The following is a 19,269-nucleotide window of genomic DNA, read 5'->3' on the forward strand; positions in this document are numbered from 1 at the left end:
AATAATATAGCAGATAATATAGCCCTAAACACTTCAGAATTAATCCTGCTGCTTTTGTCAGCAGCCCCATCATCAATAAATACAAGGGAACCAGTCCTCTTGGCAGCCATACATGCCCATGCCATAACATGCTTCACAGATGATGTGGGATGCTTCGGATCATGAGCAGTTCCTTCATTAAAGATGAAAGTCTACACTTTAAGCAACATCTTGATTGTTTCCTTTCAAATCCATTGTGGTGGCGTACAGAGTCAAAATGATGACAATTGTGTCACTCTCCTAACTGTATATATACACACATGCCTTGCCTTTGCCAGATCCTGTTTAGTGATGCCAGGACAACCATCCCTTTGTTTGGAGAGCATTTTCTAGGAATAGCAGTGTTTGGCACTTCATTTTGAGGAACAGACACTGTGTGGGTAGAAATGCTGGTAAATGACCTCACAGGGGAAAGAGGAAGAGAATCCCTCACATTGCTGTGTTTTCAGTTTTTTCATGGCTTCATTGACTTTTGCATTGCCTAACACTCTGGGTCAGGGGCTTTGCTGGTTCCCCAAGAAAAACCCTAACATTCCTGGGCAGCCGTAGAGTTGGATTTTGTTCCAGCCAACCCAGTTCTCTGTTCTTAATCTCGTACCACACTGAAGTGGGTGAATTGAACACATTTCTGCAGACTTAAAGATCTTCTGTGGAATTGTACTGGGAACACAGCTGTGTAACAGACAAAGCATGGTAACAGCTGTACAAATAATATTCAGCCATCCATCTGTTTCCAGTAACTGCTCCATCCAGTATGCAGTATCCAGTATGAGTCCAGCCTGGCAGACACGGGGCGCAAGGACGGAGTCATACTCCTTTGCGCAACAGCACAGCCATGCACCACACACGCACAAGACTGTAGGTCAGCTCAGCAGCCTGTTGGGGGGGGTGTGGGAGGAAACCTGAGCACTTGGCAAACACCCATGCGACAGATATAGGTAAATAATAATAATCTTTAAAAATCCTGACTAAGAAAATAATTCAGTTAATATATGAATTGACAACTAGAGTTGAAACCAAAGCAGAGGACACTGTACCCTCTGGGAACTGTGCATGACATCCCTAAATACCTAAATACCTCTCTCTTCATTTGATCAGATAAGCAATCACTGTGTGGCAACCTGGGCTTTTCAGCAGTTAAATACATAGGAATGTAATAGTGTAGATTGTGAATTTATTGTACTTTCTTCTTTTTCAATTCAAGATCAGGTTCTGCTCGTCTGTGTTACAGGCCAAATAAGCAGAAATTGACAATGTAAGAATACAAAAAAAATCCCCTCAAACAGATCTTAAATGTCAAGCCCTGTCTGACTTCCACTTTTCAATGAATTCACACTCTTTATATCGTACAGGAATTACTTTGTGAGTACAGTGTAAAGTACAGTGGAAACACGGTACAAGTACTTTGGATTCCAGTCATACAAGTTTCATTAACTGATTAATTGTATCTGAAAAAATGTGCTTTGTTTTTACTGTTGTCTTTAGTAACAGCAGAGCCGTTATCTACAGCGGCAGCAATAGCAGTAGAACAAGAAGTAGTAGGGTAGTAGTAGGAGAAGTAATTGTAGTACAGGCACTAGAAACCAGACTCCCTTTCAGCAAGAAATTGTTCCCTTTTAAGTTTTACCTATGCTAAAGCACAAGAGTGGGAGATAACATAATCCATGCCACTTGAAGTCAACACGTCTCAACAAATCTAAAAATAGTGAAGTATCGGGAACCTGGTATAAGATTACATTAGCAGCGGGCAAGTCTGGCTGAGGAGCAGTTCGTTACAGCATTTCTACACCTCTCTCTCCGTCTCTCTTTGCTTGTCTGGTGTTTTCTCTTTTACACCTCCTCAGTGGCTACAAAAATCTCTCTGCAAAATTAGCATTTAGAGATTTATACTAATGAAAGAAATGCCACCTTTTCTGTTGTCATTTGGTTTTGTTGCCCAGGCAGTATTTCTAGAAGTGAAATACACTCACCTAAAGGATTATTAGGAACACCATACTAATACTGTGTTTGACCCCCTTTCGCCTTCAGAACTGCCTTAATTCTACATGGCATTGATTCAACAAGGTGCTGAAAGCATTCTTTAGAAATGTTGGCCCATATTGATAGGATAGCATCTTGCAGTTGATGGATATTTGTGGGTTGCACATCCAGGGCACGAAGCTCCCGTTCCACCACATCCCAAAGATGCTCTATTGGGTTGAGATCTGGTGACTGTGGGGGCCAGTTTAGTACAGTGAACTCATTGTCATGTTCAAGAAACCAATTTGAAATGATTGGACCTTTGGGACATGGTGCATTATCCTGCTGGAAGTAGCCATCAGAGGATGGGTACATGGTGGTCATAAAGGGATGGACATGGTCAGAAACAATGCTCAGGTAGGCCGTGGCATTTAAACGATGCCCAATTGGCACTAAGGGGCCTAAAGTGTGCCAAGAAAACATCCCCCACACCATTACACCACCACCACCAGCCTGCACAGTGGTAACAAGGCATGATGGATCCATGTTCTCATTCTGTTTACGCCAAATTCTGACTCTACCATCTGAATGTCTCAACAGAAATCGAGACTCATCAGACCAGGCAACATTTTTCCAGTCTTCAACTGTCCAATTTTGGTGAGCTTGTGCAAATTGTAGCCTCTTTTTCCTATTTGTAGTGGAGATGAGTGGTACCCGGTGGGGTCTTCTGCTGTTGTAGCCCATCCGCCTCAAGGTTGTACGTGTTGTGGCTTCACAAATGCTTTGCTGCATACCTCGGTTGTAACAAGTGGTTATTTCAGTCAAAGTTGCTCTTCTATCAGCTTGAATCAGTCGGCCCATTCTCCTCTGACCTCTAGCATCAACAAGTCATTTTCGCCCACAGGACTGCCGCATACTGGATGTTTTTCCCTTTTCACACCATTCTTTGTAAACCCTAGAAATGGTTGTGTGTGAAAATCCCAGTAACTGAGCAGATTGTGAAATACTCAGACCGGCCCGTCTGGCACCAACAACCATGCCACGCTCAAAATTGCTTAAATCACCGTTCTTTCCCATTCAGACATTCAGTTTGGAGTTCAGGAGATTGTCTTGACCAGGACCACACCCCTAAATGCATTGAAGCAACTGCCATGTGATTGGTTGGTTAGATAATTGCATTAATGAGAAATTGAACAGGTGTTCCTAATAATCCTTTAGGTGAGTGTATAAACGCACCATGTCCTTTTTCTGTTAGAATAGTAGTGCACAACGTTCTACACTTCAATATTGATTCCAGTTCACAATGAAAGTCAATGTTCACTTTCGCCAATTCAGTCCAACAAATTCAGGAAGAAAGTGTCATCATAGTATTTGTACTTAAAATAATACAATGGATTGTTTAATATAATATAATGCACCCTCATATCATTGCCAATAAGCAGTCAATGTATCAGTGCACCCCCACACTACAGGGGTCCCGAGGGTCTTGCCAGGCTCCAAACCTCCTGCTTGCCTGTGATTCTGTGCTTTTTTTTGTTTGTGTGTGTGTGTGTGATTCATTTCTTCCCAGTGCCGTTTCATTTTGAATGTGTACAAGCCATGAAAGGGATAAAGTTTGTTGCACATTTCAGAAAGGGGAGAAGTTCTTGGCTAGTTTGTTTTTCAGATGTTTCCCAGCACTGTCATTGTTATTGGTTCTTGTTAATACAATCTGATATGAAAATACGAACCATTTTAAGTTTAACAGATGCCATAACTAATCTGTGGTCGGGTTTTATTGGGTCTCATCTTTCTCTGTCTATATGTGTCCACTGTAGATCATTGTATTTTATTCTTTACATTTGTCTTGTTGACAAAGTGTTCCTCCTAGTAAACAGACACAGTTACATTTTAATTCTAAGAAATAATATTGAATAAGACCTATGAGTAATAAAGTTATGCATGACTAAATAAATATCAATGTCTGCTGTGGCTTCAATCAGGAAGCCACTGCCCTAAGATAATGACTAATTGAGATGATTAAAGGAATTGTGAGATTATTAATCAATAAGCGGTTTAATTAAGCAGACAACACCTTGCTGTCACAATCCCTTTGATGATTGTTTTAAAATGAAAATGAAAGTTTAACTATCAATTATATTCTGTAGTTCTGTTACCTTTGCTCTTAATATATAGCCTATATAGTTGAAACTTGAAAGTCTTCTATATGAGACTTGAGGTCTGACAGTGCCAATTGTAATCTTTCTAGAAGCCTTTCAAATTATTTTCCTCATCAAAAACTCCTCCTCCCCTCAAAAAATAATAATTCTGATAGGTTGTATATTTCACTATTTTCCTAGATATTTCACAAATGTCTTACAAAGGTTGTTTACCTGTGTTTGCTTTTGATAATGTTTGTGGAAATTGGCATTTCTGGAAGAAGTGGTGCAGTGTATTCTGTGGTCCTGTTCCCTCTGACCCCACTGTGCTCCACTCCCAGCTCTATGACAGGGTGCATTGTGGGTAGGTATACAGGGGGACCCATACCTGGGGGGCCCTTCACACACACACACAACCCCACCTCTTATCAGTCCTTTAATAATACATTTGGTCATAGAGTATGTATGTGTTCATTATGATTATTATGATTATTCACATAGAATTGCCCATTTATGCAGCTGGGTATTTTACTTGAGCATTCTGGGTACAGTGCCTTGCTCAAGGGTACATCGGCTGTGCCCCCACCTGGGATTGAACCCCCGACCCTCCACTCAGGAGTCCCTAACCACCACTCCTCCACACGACTACTTATCATTGAAGGTTGATGCTGAAAGTACATTTAATCTCTGTCAGTCACCCACAATCTTTTCAACTGTGTTCGTATCTACAAAGTGCAGAAATACAGGGAGAGAAGCAAAATTATGATATTTATCTTTAGGCCGGCTTCACAGAATCGATAGCGCGTAGTTTTAGCAGAAAATCCACATTGTATTCTCATCAGTGCTGTTAAACAGCTACTTTCCATCTCTCTACCAAGAACGCAGACGCCCACGGATACACAGAAATACAAATATTCTTACCCTATTATTAAGTCCAGTAGCTGTCACTGAATTTTAAACTTAAAGAAAAATCCAATTATTGATTTGTGTGTTTGGTACTGTATTATTGTGATTCTGACTATGATTAGTTGTTGATTTGGGCAGCGGATGCCTCATTTAAAACCATGGTGACCACATAAAAAAAAAAAAGCTGAAAAGTTTCCGTGGTGTAGAACGCTGATCAACAAGTATAGAATGCAATATTGCAAAACAAAATAGCTACTACACATAAGGGCCAGTCACATGCAACACATGTGCATAGTGAGCAGGTTGAACTACGAATTAAACAAAAGCTGGCTGAGATCTGATTGTCTACAGTGTGAGTTTGCAGTGGTGGCCCTCTGTGCAAAGTACAACAAGTGATAAAAGCACAAAGATTAAGCAGACAATAGACATGCCGCCACAACAGACAGACAGACATGCAACATTTTCATACAGATAGGCCATCCTACACAAGAGCTGCGGACAGACCAGAGCCCACTGACCGACGGACCACAGAGACATGCCTCGGCAGACAGACCAATGGAAGCTCAAAACTTAAACTCCATTAAAGGGAAGTGGAATTACCAAGAAAGGAGGAACAATGCCCCTCCCGATACAGCCAACTGATCCATACTAAACCCTGCTGACATTTCACTGCCGTCACACTCTGACACACACGCGCACAAGCGTGGTGTCGGGCCTGGCTTCACTTCTCCTTCTGCTTTGTGTGCAGGCAGACGTCCCAGTCCCAGTCCCAGTCCTAGTCCCATCGCCGTTATCAGACAGATTTATTTCTTGGCATCTATTATCTTTGCATCCGTACCCATGGCGTTCATGCTTGTGTGGATTCGCAGTCCATCTCTACTGGGATTATAATAGCCGCAATCCAGTCAGCCTTGCTCATTGGGGTCCAGGAAGCCCTTCATCCCTTCCCAACGTTGCTTTCGGGAATCTCGACATTGGCAGTCACAGTCCATTGGTGAAAATGAATTGGCAAATCAGGGGGGATAAGGGAAAGCCAACGCATGTGTGGTAGATGAATCTGGCCAGGCCTGACTCACTGGTTTTACTGCCAGAAGAAGAGCTTTACTTTAAACCGCTCTTGGCTCCAGTGCTGACTGACTGACAGAAACCCACAAGCATCACAAGCACACACCTCAAGCACAACCACACCCAGGCAGACATGGTCATCTTGACGAAAGCAGCTGAAGCCAAGATAACATGTCTACACTTTCGGTCACTGTTTCCAGAATCGAAGTGACGTGAAGAGAGTTCAAAAAAAGAAAAGAAAAACGGGTTTGGAATCAACTGGTCATGAGTGTGCCACATTGCGTTCTATTTGTTTATTTATTAATTTTAAACCTAATACATTCCACAGACCTACCACTCTCTGTGTAACGTGCTTCCCACGGTCAGTTTCCAGGCCGCTTGCAGTTTCCCGTGTCCCAAATTAAATTATTTCAGTTCTTCTAACCTGTCAGATTGGGTAGTTTTTTTTTTTAGCTTAACTGTTGTTTGTATAGCTACTAGTTTTTCCATGTTTGTTGACTGTGGTCTGCAAACTACTTCTGAAGTGACTGTGCTGTTCCAGTGCTGTGATACACATAATTGAAATGCCTGCAGCGGGGAGAGCAGGGTGGAAATCTCCAGTCCACTGCATTACAGAAAGGTGAGCAGTCTTTCTCGTTAATGATCAGCTTCATTACTCTCACATTGTAAGCACCTGCCTCCCACACACAGGAAATTCACACCAGAGCCCTTAGCCCTGGAATATGCAACATTGGCCAGCATATGAAGTATGAAGGACAAGTTTGAATGAATAAATACTTTTATTTAGAAATCAATAAATATGGAGTTGGCACACAAAAAAAACAGACAAAACAAACAAAAAATAAACAGGGAAAAAATAATCAAATACAACAGAAATGTGCAAAAACTGTGAGTCACACTTGTTCAATATGAAAGAAACCACAGACTTTGCTAGGCATACTGAAACTACGCCATTGCTGTGACACAGATCTGGGTTTGTAAACTCCACTGCTAACTAGCACACACACTGTATTATGTTTTAGTTTTTTTACTTCCTTATGAATTGATCTCAAACCAGGCTGTGTCTGTGCCTGCGCACTGAACAGATCGTATTCAGGGCTTTTCTAATAACATCAATCAATCTCACATGTTGTACATAGTGCCTGCAAACTGTGTCCAGGGCATACAGTCAGTCATAACCTTTTTTTAAAATGATCATAGCTGTGTGAAGTAGTGTGAATACCAGCACAAGTTTCAGTTATTGGTCAGTACAATCCTGTCTTTAAACCCAGTACCAGAGTAGGTAAACACATTTCTTTTCCTTTTTTGAATACTTTACATGGTGCATTAAGTATGTGACAATGTCACTTGGTTGTTCACTTGCCAACCTGGTGACATGGAAGCTCCCCGGCTGGTTTTGCTGTGAACACCTGGATTGAAGGTGATATCTGATGTAAATAATAGAAACAGTTGGGTTTCTCCGCCCAGTGTCGGAGTCAATGCCAGTTCGTTTGGAACTGAATCGTAAAAGAGGGACAGGATTTTGATTGGAACGGGAGCTGGGGTTGAAGGAAAAAGGAGCTGACCCAACTCCTGTTCCCGCAACAGGAGTTTAGAAAGGATTCCCTTTTTGCTGGGCCCTGGAAGTCTGTGTTTGCAGTGCTCTTCAGCTTTCAAACTCTCTGTGGACAATGATTTGAAAGGAAGAGTGATAAAGAATTGAATAACTGAAAACTAGCCTGCTCTGTGCAACCACAAAAAAAATACTAAAAATTATGTAAAAAAAACAACCCATACGCACAGTAAATCATTGCTAACAGCTTTGTGAGATCAGTTAATGTTTTTTGGTTTTTGCAGACATTGACTGTAGTAAAGGTTGAATAGCTGCCTTTGAAATAGATTCAGCATAGGGGTAAATAGCCAGGGTGAAGGCCAGACCATGGTGGGAAGGGACTGGAGCTCACTGGTGAATCTGTAATATACTGGTCCCAGCTCACACGTAGAAGGGAAATCGATTGAAAACGCATTCCTGGAATGCACAATCACAATGCAGACAGAAACTATTGCTTTCAAACATAGTGTCTATCTCTATCAACAAAATCTCAAGTCTTCAGAGTCCAGTGTTTTTATATATCTTTTCCCCATATGGACAAGCTGCTTCCTGATTGTGACCTTCATTGCATATTGATCATATTAGCATCTTTCGTCTTTCAATGTCGTACTCAATACATTCTCATGGTCGTTGTGGAAAAGGTGTCTTCTGTCAGGTTATGGCCTGGTGCCACTGCTTCCCAGCAAGTCTGCCTCAGACCTGTGTTTGGAGGAGCTCGCTTGAAAAGAAAGTTTGTGTCAGTTCACGGCGCCCCTTTTCCGGGCCCCCAATGTCTCTAATCCTGCATTGTTAACTGCACCCCAGCTCCACGTCCCCCAGGGACAATGCCAGAGTGTGGACACTGGTGTCCAGCCCCATCTTGGGCAGGCTGAGGTGTGGAGGGGTGGCCAGAAGCAGGGCCTCCTCTGTAGGCAGGAGGAGGTGGGGGGCTATCACCATCTTGCGCAGGTAACCATCCGGGAAGCAGGCCAGCGAGGGCGTGGAGGCGGAGTGGAGGCCTTTGTCCGTAGTGTAGCTTGGCGCCCACTCCACCGGTGGCTCCTGAGTCCCTGTGCTGCTCTCCCCATAGTGTCCCCTGGCCTGGCACCAAGAGCAAACGCCCTGTCCCAAGCACTGGCAGCCTGGGTAGCTGGGCCTGTATCCCAGGGCAATAGTGACACAGTCCATTTCCGCAGGGGTGGGGTTCTCCATGCCCGTCGTCTCCTCGGGACAAGGGATCTGGCTCTTGTACCCATCAGCCACCAGTACCGCCTGTAACCCACAGTCCTCGCCCAGGCTCTCCGCACCGCTGTACTGAGACCGCAGACTCACACCACTGTCCTCTGTGTGGCTCCCACTTGTGTCTCTCCCCTTCTCTCCTTGTCCCCCTCCTCCACTCCCGCCCCTTCCCAGGCTGCCACAGCCACTGTCCTGCCTCAGGCAGCCCTCTCCTCCTCCCCGCTCGCCCGCCTCCCTGAATGCAGTTCCGCTGTCAGGCTGCAGGAGGCCCTGGTCCAGGCTCACCCCGCTGTCCACGCTGCTTCTCCTCTCCTCCTCGTCCTCGTCCTCCTTCTGCACTCCCCTTTCTCCCGGCTTGGCCTTCTCCTCCAGCAACCAGTTTCGTTGCAAACGGGAAGTCACAGTCTCCACTGGAACCGTTCCCAAGGACAGAGGCTCCCAGCCACTCCCTGGAGATTTCTGAAGGACAGTAAAGATTAAGATTAAAATAATGAATAGATCATAAAAACATAATAAAACCTGCAACATTGACAGCATTGCCCACTCACATTTCAGAGGCCTGTCTGACGTGGCCATTGAAAGCCCAGGGAATTTTTTGACTCATGGGATTTTTTTTTAAGCCTTCTGCATTAACAGTACAAAGAACCAGGCCTTATAGGGTTGAAATAGGAACTCCTGATAACAATAATCCGTGTTTGGTTTATAGCAATGCATTGGCTCTGACTCTGAATAGCAGAACTACAGATTTCCCTGGAAAGCCGAAATAGGGAATAGCAGTCATTTCCTGAATAATTCAAGAACAGTTTGATGAAAACTGTCCAATCATAGTTAATTTGCCTAGATGAAGGGGCAGGATCTGAATAAATGCAGAATGTGCCATGAACACGTGCTTAAGTAACAATCAATGCATATTTTCAATCGCAAAATGCTTAACATTTCCTATAACTTAGCGCACTGCTGTGAAAATGTTGTCAGTTGTTCCCTGTGTTAATGGTAACTTCCTCTCTCTCTATATCTCACTATATGATGACGGTCCTTCCAACATCCTTGAGATTCTGCTCATTTGCATTTAGTCCTATGACAACGCCGTAAAATCCATTTTGCAAGATCAATTTTGACATGCTGGTGGCTTAGATTTCAATAAACCAGGGCAGACAAAAGCCAAATTGTACTCACCAGCACACTGGGCAGCCGGGCAGGCCTCCTCAAGAAGAGGTAGAGGAGGAAGAGGAAGAAAGCCAGGACCCCACATCCACTGAGGACTCCCAGAGGAACCGCCAGCGCAGTCAGAATCCTCTGCTCCACTGAAACACACACAGAGCACCGTTAGCGTACTGGTCTGGTACTGATCCGAATGAGGGAGGGAGGGAGCAAGGATGCGCCAGAGACACACAGGTCGCAGTACCTGTCTGGGCCATCCGGAGGCACTCGGGGGAAGAGATGTTGCTTTCCTGAATCCCTAAGGTGTTCTCCACCTTGAGGCTGAAGCAGTACTGTTGGCCCCACTCCAGAAACTCAATCTCAAAGGGCTGCAGGTCCGTATTCACTTTGTAGGTGAACTCCGCCTAGGAAATGAGGATCTCATTAGCATCCCTGGAGCTACAAACTCACTCAGACAGCAGCAGGTGATACTGTTAAGGTGTTGTCAGCGAGGGCAGCACAGTCAGAGGGAGGGTAATTGTGCAAGCTCTAAAACCAACGATATGAACAACCTGTCCTATTTCTATAGGGGAACCTTATAGATAGGAAGCTGTTGCTTGGTTATTGAATATGGTGGCCCTGGGAAGGAGTTATGGCCCAGTTGTCCTGGTGAGAATGGAATAGGTTTTGAGTGAAATTGAATGGCCGGACCCTCTCATTTTCAGCAGACAGATGATAATAAGTTATGCTATTACACTATCAAGTCGTACGACCACTACTATAATGTTACTGTTCTCAAATATATGCATGTCATATATAAGAAGAGAAGAGGATGTTACCTTGTTTTCCTGGCCCTCCTTTTGCAGGTACACAGTGTACTTCAGCCCTGAAGGGAATATCTTCTCCAGCTTGGGATTCCTCTGCACCATCACCAGCACCGAGTTCGATCTTGTGGACAGAGAGAACTGGGGGGGCAGCAAGGTGGCTAACCGACCAGAGGAGAGAAGAGAGGTTAGGTGGCTTATTTAGAGAACAGCACAGAGAGTGTGAATAATGGGCGATTTTAAAGTCTTTGAGGATGATCAGGAGAGAGACATCACAAGGGGACAGTGTCATCAACTCTGCACCAGGAGTGTGGACCAAGTGACTGTTTACAAAACGACACTGATCAGAGTGAAATATTTCAAAATTTTTATAATTGCATGATTTATGGCTGTCCTATATATAAAATGCGTCTGAAGACCAGACCAGTGATCACGTGTCGCTGTGACCTCTTTCCTAAAGTATGTAATAGTAGCCATGCAAATGAAAAACAGAAAATATGGCGCAAACCCAAAATGAGCTTAAAAGAGCCAATTAAATATAACCAGGACCTGGCATTGCTCATGGCAGAAAACCTCTGAACTTACTTTTTTTGGGGTTGAACCTCTTCATGGCCCATATCGAGGCGTTGTCTTCAGTGACCAGTCGGACCCTGGCTACGTAGAAATGCAGGTAGTCCATGATGAGATCAGTGAGGTCACACTGAGTGGCCTGTGTCCAGTTGCAGTTCTTCACTGTTGTCCAATTTTGCTTGTTTTGTGATCCATACCTGTACATCACAACAAACACAGTTACACTCTACTCAAGCACTTACAGTGTTCTCTTAAAAAAACCTAATTTTTATCTGGATGTCTTGACTTGCTGTAATATTTTAAACCCTGATATTCCTTTAACGGCCTCAATAGATCTTTGTGGCATTATTGACCGTCCCCACCTCAGTGATACCTACTGTTTGAAATCCACTTGGTAATATGCCGGCTGAGGCGCATCTTCAGGGGTGCTCCAGTGCAGCGTAAATGTTCCCTTCTCAGCAACAACACTTGGGGGTTTAAGTTGTGGCAGCTTCTCACCTGAGAGAAAGAGAGAGAGAGACGCATGAGAAACAGCAGAGCAAGACCGCAATAGACGGGGACAGGGACCAAGAAAAAAATAATTATTTCCCTGCACATTTTCCAACATCAAAAAAAACATTATCTTCCTTTTTTATTTCATCTCCTTCCTGAGCCTGCCATTAGTCGGGCATTATTCATGTGATTGTGGAACTGCAAGCCAGAACATGCTGTGTGGTTGAGCTGTGGGTTGAGAAAAACACCTTGCACTGGATTTCCTGTGCCTTCCCGCTGATTTATAGTCAAATGTCGGATTAACCTCAAAATTAAGGGACCTGGACTGGGAAACTGGCTTGTCCATAATGTACCCACCAAAATATGCATCAGAGATTAATACATTACCACAACAATAACCTTAATTTAGCTTTAAAGTTTTTAAAGTTTAGCTTTAAAGGTTATTTTCAGTGCTGAATAGCCGACCTCTGATCCATCACAAATCCCAACTTGCAAGATCATAATTTTTTCTTCCCATTTGAAACCAAAACTCATCTAGCCGGCTAAAACCTGCATTTCTCAGGGTTGACGAAGAGAGGCAAAGCTGTGCGAGGGGAGTCACCCTCCCTGTTGTTTCTGTGTTTGTACAAACTCTTACATCATTGTGTTTTTTCCAACAATATTCTTGATGCTGAGCTCTGTTCTGTCCTCTGGTTGTGAGGGAAGACGGGATTTCTCAGAAAGCCCTGTTCGGCTTTCTGTCAGCTTAGTTCTCCTTTTTTCTTGCTTTGTTTTGTGTGAGAGCATCTCACCCTTTCTTTCGGGGGGCTGTTCTGTGTAGAGGCTGGTGTGTGTGAAGGGCCCCAATGGTCAGCCAGTGCTGTGTTGTGATTCAATGGCCCACAGTGCCCTGCCAGCACTGGCAAGTGCTGATGTGTTGGAAACCACTATGTACCACCTAATCATTTTTCATCTCGTGCCATCTTCTTCGGGGGAAAAATCGTATCTGCCACCTTAGTGAGATCTAGGTTGAACAATCTGTAAGAAATACGTAACTTCGGGTACGCAAACTCACCCATTTGAACCGTATTTTTCTCCACTTGGGCATGATTTCGACTATGCGAGCATTTGATCATGGAGCATATACTGAAACTGGCACAGCCTGTTTCCTGTGGCGGTTTGAAAACACAGAGCCCTGGCCTCCAGATGTTGGTATAGAGGTGGATGTGGTTGAGGAGGAGGGTTTGTTTTTACAAAGCTGAAACATTTCACAATGAATCAGAATGACAACGAGCAGCCGATATCCCTGTTCGTTAAGAAGGGCCTGAGACTCGAGCGAAGGGAGAATTTAGAAATTAAATCTCACAGCCCCTCTGCTCAGGATACTTGGAAAACCCTGGCTAGAGCTCATTTACGTGAACCGCTCTCTCTCTATCTCTTTTGATCTCCCCGATCACGTTTCTCTCGTGGTCAGGCCGACATGATGTGACGGAAGTGAAGAACGCTCTGCTCTGCAAAAACAGAGAGACGCTAGTCTTCCCAGTAGTGCATAGCCGTTCCACTGTTCCCCTGCCTCTGAGAGAGGCTGCTGATTCCAGCTAATATAGCACAGCGAAACTAGTGCACCTCTGCCACACATTTTCCACCACTTGTTCCCGCACCTCTCGAGAAAGTAGGGCACCTGCGTTCACGACGGGGACAAACTTCATAAGCAGTTCACCCCCAGCCTGGTAAGGGGGAAGTTTTGCTGTGTGTAGAGAGATCCTCATGTTTAATGTTGAGCCATCAGGCCAGGCTCATCCCCCAGCTGTACTATTTAAAGGTGGACAGACTACACTGTCCCTCCATTTGACCACACATGTTCAGCAGTGACTGTTTTGTGCATCTACACAGGTGTGCAGTCAGGCACAGACCAGTCCCCTGCTTAAACCCTCCAAGCGATGATTGCACCAAATTTCAAGGTTCACTGCTGTTGAAATTATACTATAATAATTTGCAAACATTGATAAACTAAGACTTTTGTGTGTGTGTGAGTGTGTGTGTGTGTGTGTGTGTGTGTGTGTGTGTGTGTGAACTGAACACATCTGAATGAAACACCCACCCTCTCCTCTTCTTTGTATCTGCCTTTGATTTTTATTTTTATTATTTCAGCAAGATTTACATTGCACAAAAACATTAGTCTCCAGTGGATTGACGTCGGCTCCCAAAAAATCAGATTCACCCCATGGGAATGTCTTTACCACAGCACTTATTCATTAACAGAGAGCTTGAAATGTTACACTCATCTCTGTTTCCACAACAGGGATCACATGAGGAGCTCAAAACACCCCACAGTTGCATTTTGTCCCAGAACGACTATGTGAATCTGCCCTAGGCTTGTGTGTAGTGCTTGCAGAAGAAAGCAATGAAGTGCATAACAAAAGCCCGAAAAGTAGATTCAATTACATACCCACTCGCTCACTTACACAAACACACACACATGTACACACGTAAATGAAAACGCAACATAAATGGAATGCATAAGAAAGGGAAATACCAGGGAGAGAGAGGGAGAGGGGCCAGAAGAAAGAGAAAATAGATCAGATGTAAAAATAAAAAATAAAGAAATCAGACCAATCAAAAGAAATGTGAAAAGAAAGGATAGCAATAAAAGAACGATACAAAATGAAGGAGAGAGAAATGCTGACATCCCAGAAGAAATGAGGGATGAGAGGAGAGGTGGGAAGAAAATGTGAGAGTGAGAGTCTGTAAAGAGAAAAGCAGCCAACAAAGCCTAGATGAACTATGTCTTACCCAGCACACAACCCCACAGTGCCAAGCAGGTGAGCAGAGCCGCTGCCCAGACACAGCGCCCCATCCTTGTCACAGAGTGGGCATCCTCTATAGGCAGCACTGATGGCAGCTTCTCCGACGCAGGGCTGGGCACCAGGAGCCTCCTCTCACCGACAGAAGTCCCACAAAACTTTCACTTTCCCTTCTTCCCAAGAAAAAAGTCTCCAATGCCACGGAATAATAATAATCGTGATCCAACTGTATTAATAATAAAAATGTATGTTGAGAGTGTCACTAGGGTCAATCTCTGGGTGATCAGCGCTGTAGTCCCTTTTGATCCTCGTGCAGACTGACAGAGTCTGTGTTTGAGTTGCTGCTCTTGTTCCTTGCACTTAGAGCACTGCCTCTCTCTGCTGTGTGTGTGTGTGAGTGAGTGTGCTTTCCACAGCGTCACAGTGTGATGTCATCAGCCCTGCTCTCACTTCCTCTCTCCGGCAGGCAGTGCGCACTCAGGGGATGTTTGTTATCACAGCTGGGTAATTCCTCTCCTTCACCCTGAAGAGATTCAGCTCAACAGCCCACGGAGACCCAGAAACACTTCCTTGTGGTCTACTGTATATAACTGTACATACTGCCACACACACACCTCATTACCCAGAGCGGAATAAGCGCACTGTATATCGAGACACATTTAGGTCGTCGTACTTCCAGTGATTATTTCTGATATTGAAGCAGTCATTCTCGTGGGGTGTTTTTGCGAGTCTTGTTTTTTAATCTCCGTGAATCCCTTTCTCTTCACGATTACATCACAAGGATCTGTCAACAGATCTGGATTCCTTTCACTTTCGAAACTTCAAGCAATTTAAGAGCAAGTCTCAGTATATGAGCTTTGAAAAGGCTCTTACTCTTGGCACAGTCACAGTTTTAATGAGTCTCCACGGTTCATTGCTCTGTATCACCTGATTACACTTTTTCTTGTTGCACTCGAGACACACACAGTCAGACATAGACACACAAACCCACAGTGTATAACACACACATGCTCACACCGAGCGGGGCAGTGGTGTGTGTTAACATTTTAGGTTCCAGGCAGAATTGGTGGAAATTGGTGCCTCCCCTGTGAAAGGTTACAATCTGATAAGCAGTGGCACTTACACAGGCATTGATGCTCCCCCCCACACATACATACACTAGGCTGTGCACAAACATACACGAAAGGACACACGCGCACTGACATACACAGACTGGCACACTCTTGATATGATACACACAGAGACCGATGGGTAAACACTTTATACACACTAACACATGCATGTGCATCCTAGATACTGTATATACAGGGGGATAGACACACAACCCTGAGTGCCATACCTGCCTGCACTGAGAGACTCCAGTACTTGCATATATTGAATCACACACACACGAAAACACAAGATCCTGTTCCAAACATCAGTACACGCACAAACTGAATTACACAGACTTGCATTCAACTCATCCAGGCACACAACGCACCAACTGGATTGCACATACGGACTCTCTTAAGTGTCTAACTGCACAGCCATTCAAGATCGCACACTCCCACACACAAACACACTTTGGCACCCTTTCCTAACACTGATTGCTACACAGACAGATGCTCTTTCTCAGAAAGCAGAAGAAAGATAAGAAGTTTTAAGTTTTCTGCATTTTACAAGAGTCTGGATTTTCACCTTCACACTGTGGACATTTCACGAACTGGTGATTCCAGGTATAATAATGAATCAGGGTGTCCCTACGTATGGGTTCTTCTATCAGTGATAAGATCTTGCACTGTGACTTGTGCTGCTGCAAAGTGATACTTGAAGACGTCAGAAAGGAAATTGACAGGTCAGTTATTTCTAAAAATAAGCCAGTGCCACTGATTTAGACATTTTAACACATTAGTCCCCAGAACAAAAGAGTGTAGAATATGCTGTAAAACTGCAATAGAGAATCTTAAATAGCCCTTTGCTTCGGACAGGGAAGTTCACTTTGTTGTATCAGTGCATCAGTGAGGGTTGCAATGCAAGAGTCCACAGAGAATGACTAAACACAGCTATTTATAAATCACTGATTGACTGTGTGAATAAATATCCATAAGCTGGGACTGACAGTATTGCTCATTAGAGACATATCCCCCCCTACAGAGAGGAAGGACCCCAGCTTTTGCTTTTGTATACTCTTTAATGCAGGTTTGTGAATGTTTACATTTGGTCTTCTGGGAACTGTTTACAAGACTTAGAATTTGTTTCCTACAAAATTTGGAAATGCCGAGAGACAGGACAGATGCTGTCTTTGGCCTGGGCTTCTCTCAAATATCACCTCGACCTACATCGTTTCAGTTCCTTCCAAACAAAGACCGCTAGACTCAGTAGAAATGCCTCCTGTGTCCAAGAACCTGAAACCAAGCTTTGGGTCTATAGTTGTTTTTTAGTTTTTTTTTTTAGCTTTGCATCTCTTTTCATGCTTAACTGCCTCGTCCATCCCTGTGATAATCAATCGGTTCATTAGTAGTCATTTGATGCAAGTCCTTCCAGGTTGTTTGGAGTGGTGCAGACACAGAATAGCAATGCACCTGATATTCACAGACTCACAGGTGGCGGCTTGGACACGCCTGCAGTCAGTGTTGTTATCAAGGTGACCACGTCTTCACGACACGTCTTCTGTTACACTCTGAGACAGCTGGACATTGTGGGATGTTAACTATGGTGGAATCACCATGCGATGGATTCTCTGGAAGGTACAATCCTCCTGCTTGCTTACTTAACTCTGAGGGAGGGAGAGGCCAGCTCTGGACCACTATGGGTCTATTCAATCAACAGCGCAGGGGGTAGGTCGACTAGGTAGCTAACTCCAGTCACAGCAGCAAGAGCGAGAGTGTATTCCTCGGGGCAGTCATCCGAACACTCCCCTTCGAAGCCTCCATTTTGAAACAACTTCAGAAGACTTCAGAAGCTCTGGCAACTGTGTTCTACCCCTGATCACAGGCCGAGAATTCCCCTCTGATGCGATGAAGGTCATAGTGTAATTTCAGCCTGGATGAAATCATCAGTGTGGTGGGTTGTGGGGAGGGGGCTAAGACTGAGCTCTGGGTTCTTGAAGGTGGTTTTAATTCTCAGTAGTCGCCGCCTGTTTTATGTTTTGTTCTGTTCTTTGAATCATTGGACTGTGGTTGACCTCGAGTGGCTGCAGATGGTTTCACTTTCATCCACCTTGTTTTTCAGAATGGGAGTAATTTTTCATGTTTAATCAAATACTGAAACCTGAAAATGGGGGTGGGGGACTGCTGTCTTTCTGTCAGACTGTGAACTGTCTGTGTTTTTGATCAGCTGTGACAGGGGGGGTTAGATGGGTTGTTGCTTTCACATGGGTCTAGTCATGATGACTTCAGTTTGACCTCAATTTGACACTCAATTAAGTGTCAATACAGCTAGATCCAAGTCCTTCGGAGTAGTTCAACAAATGAAAGCCTTCACTACCCATGCAGTCTGGGCCCTATATTCCCTACAGCGCCGGCTCCAGTCTGGGCCCTATAGTCCCCACAGTGCCGCTCCAGTCTGGGCCCTATAGTCCCCACAGCGCCGCTCCTGTCTGTGCCCTATAGTCCCCACAGCGCTGCTCCAGTCTGGGCCCTATAGTCCCCACAGCGCCGCTCCAGTCTGGGCCCTATAGTCCCCACAGCGCCGCTCCTGTCTGTGCCCTATATTCCCCACAGCACTGCTCCAGTCTGGGCCCTACAAAGTGGACATATTAATGTATGTAAAGTAGCCATGTGTCATGATATGCTTTTTCACATGGTTGCCATTTCAGAAAACAGGAAGTCCATGCTTTTGAAAGTGTTCAGCTGACGTAGCTGGAAAAAAAGAGTTTCACATTACATTACAGCACCAAACAGCAACAAATCTGCTGGTGCTGTGTGTGTAATAGCTTATTTTAGTGTTTTTTCTCTCTATGTATTTCAAGTTCTATTAGAAGGGAGGGGTTGTTGTCGGTTATGGGGGCAAAAATTAGCCATTTCAAGAGCAGAGAGTTACAAGTATTGGCCTATTCACCACTTCTCATTCCCATACGTTGAAATTCCAGAAAATGTGCCTTAATATTTTGGAATATTTTGGAATATTGCCATAAGAACATAAGAACATAAGAAAGTTTACAAATGAGAGGAGGCCATTAGACCCATCGTGCTCGTTTGGTGTCCATTAATAACTAAGTGATCCAAGGATCCTATCCAGTCTGATTTTTAAATGTTCCAAATTTTCAGCATCTACCACATCGCTGGGGAGTTTGTTCAGATTGTGACGCCTCTCTGTGTGAAGAAGTGTCTCCTGTTTTCTGTCTTGAATGCCTTGAAGCCCAATTTCCATTTGTGTCCCCGGGTGCGTGTGTCCCTGCTGATCTGGAAAAGCTCCTCTGGTTTGATGTGGTCGATGCCTTTCATGATTTTGAAGACTTGAATCAAGTCCCAACGTAGTCTCCTCTGTTCCAGGGTGAAAAGGTTCAGTTCCTCAGTCTCTCAGTAGGACATTCCCTTCAGACCTGGAATAAGTCTGGTTGCTCT

General features: G+C 44.3%; 1 protein-coding gene across 1 annotated transcript; it reads right to left on the minus strand.

The window, feature by feature from the left end:
- Positions 1-6,867: 6,867 nt before the first annotated feature.
- Positions 6,868-15,107, minus strand: il10ra (interleukin 10 receptor, alpha). The gene is made up of 7 exons (XM_066711421.1): positions 14,715-15,107; positions 11,828-11,948; positions 11,466-11,647; positions 10,896-11,041; positions 10,322-10,481; positions 10,093-10,220; positions 6,868-9,375 (listed from the first exon to the last, which is right to left on the minus strand). The coding sequence occupies exons 1-7, from the start codon at positions 14,776-14,778 to the stop codon at positions 8,488-8,490; spliced, it is 1,689 nt and encodes a 562-aa protein (XP_066567518.1). The 5' UTR covers positions 14,779-15,107; the 3' UTR covers positions 6,868-8,487.
- Between the last annotated feature and the right edge of the window lie 4,162 nt (positions 15,108-19,269).

This window comes from Amia ocellicauda, chromosome 1 (genome assembly GCF_036373705.1).
Source record: "Amia ocellicauda isolate fAmiCal2 chromosome 1, fAmiCal2.hap1, whole genome shotgun sequence".
Classification (NCBI taxonomy): domain Eukaryota; kingdom Metazoa; phylum Chordata; class Actinopteri; order Amiiformes; family Amiidae; genus Amia; species Amia ocellicauda.

What these genes read in the sequence shown, in the direction of transcription:
- il10ra (XM_066711421.1), bottom strand. Translation starts at nt 14,778, where the DNA reads ATGGGGCGCTGTGTCTGGGCAGCGGCTCTGCTCACCTGCTTGGCACTG. An exon ending in TACCAAGTGGATTTCAAACA is followed by an intron (nt 11,648 to 11,827) that starts GTAGGTATCACT and finishes TGTGATGTACAG; the next exon opens with GTATGGATCACAAAACAAGC. An exon ending in GAGGTTCAACCCCAAAAAAA is followed by an intron (nt 11,042 to 11,465) that starts GTAAGTTCAGAG and finishes CTGGTCGGTTAG; the next exon opens with CCACCTTGCTGCCCCCCCAG.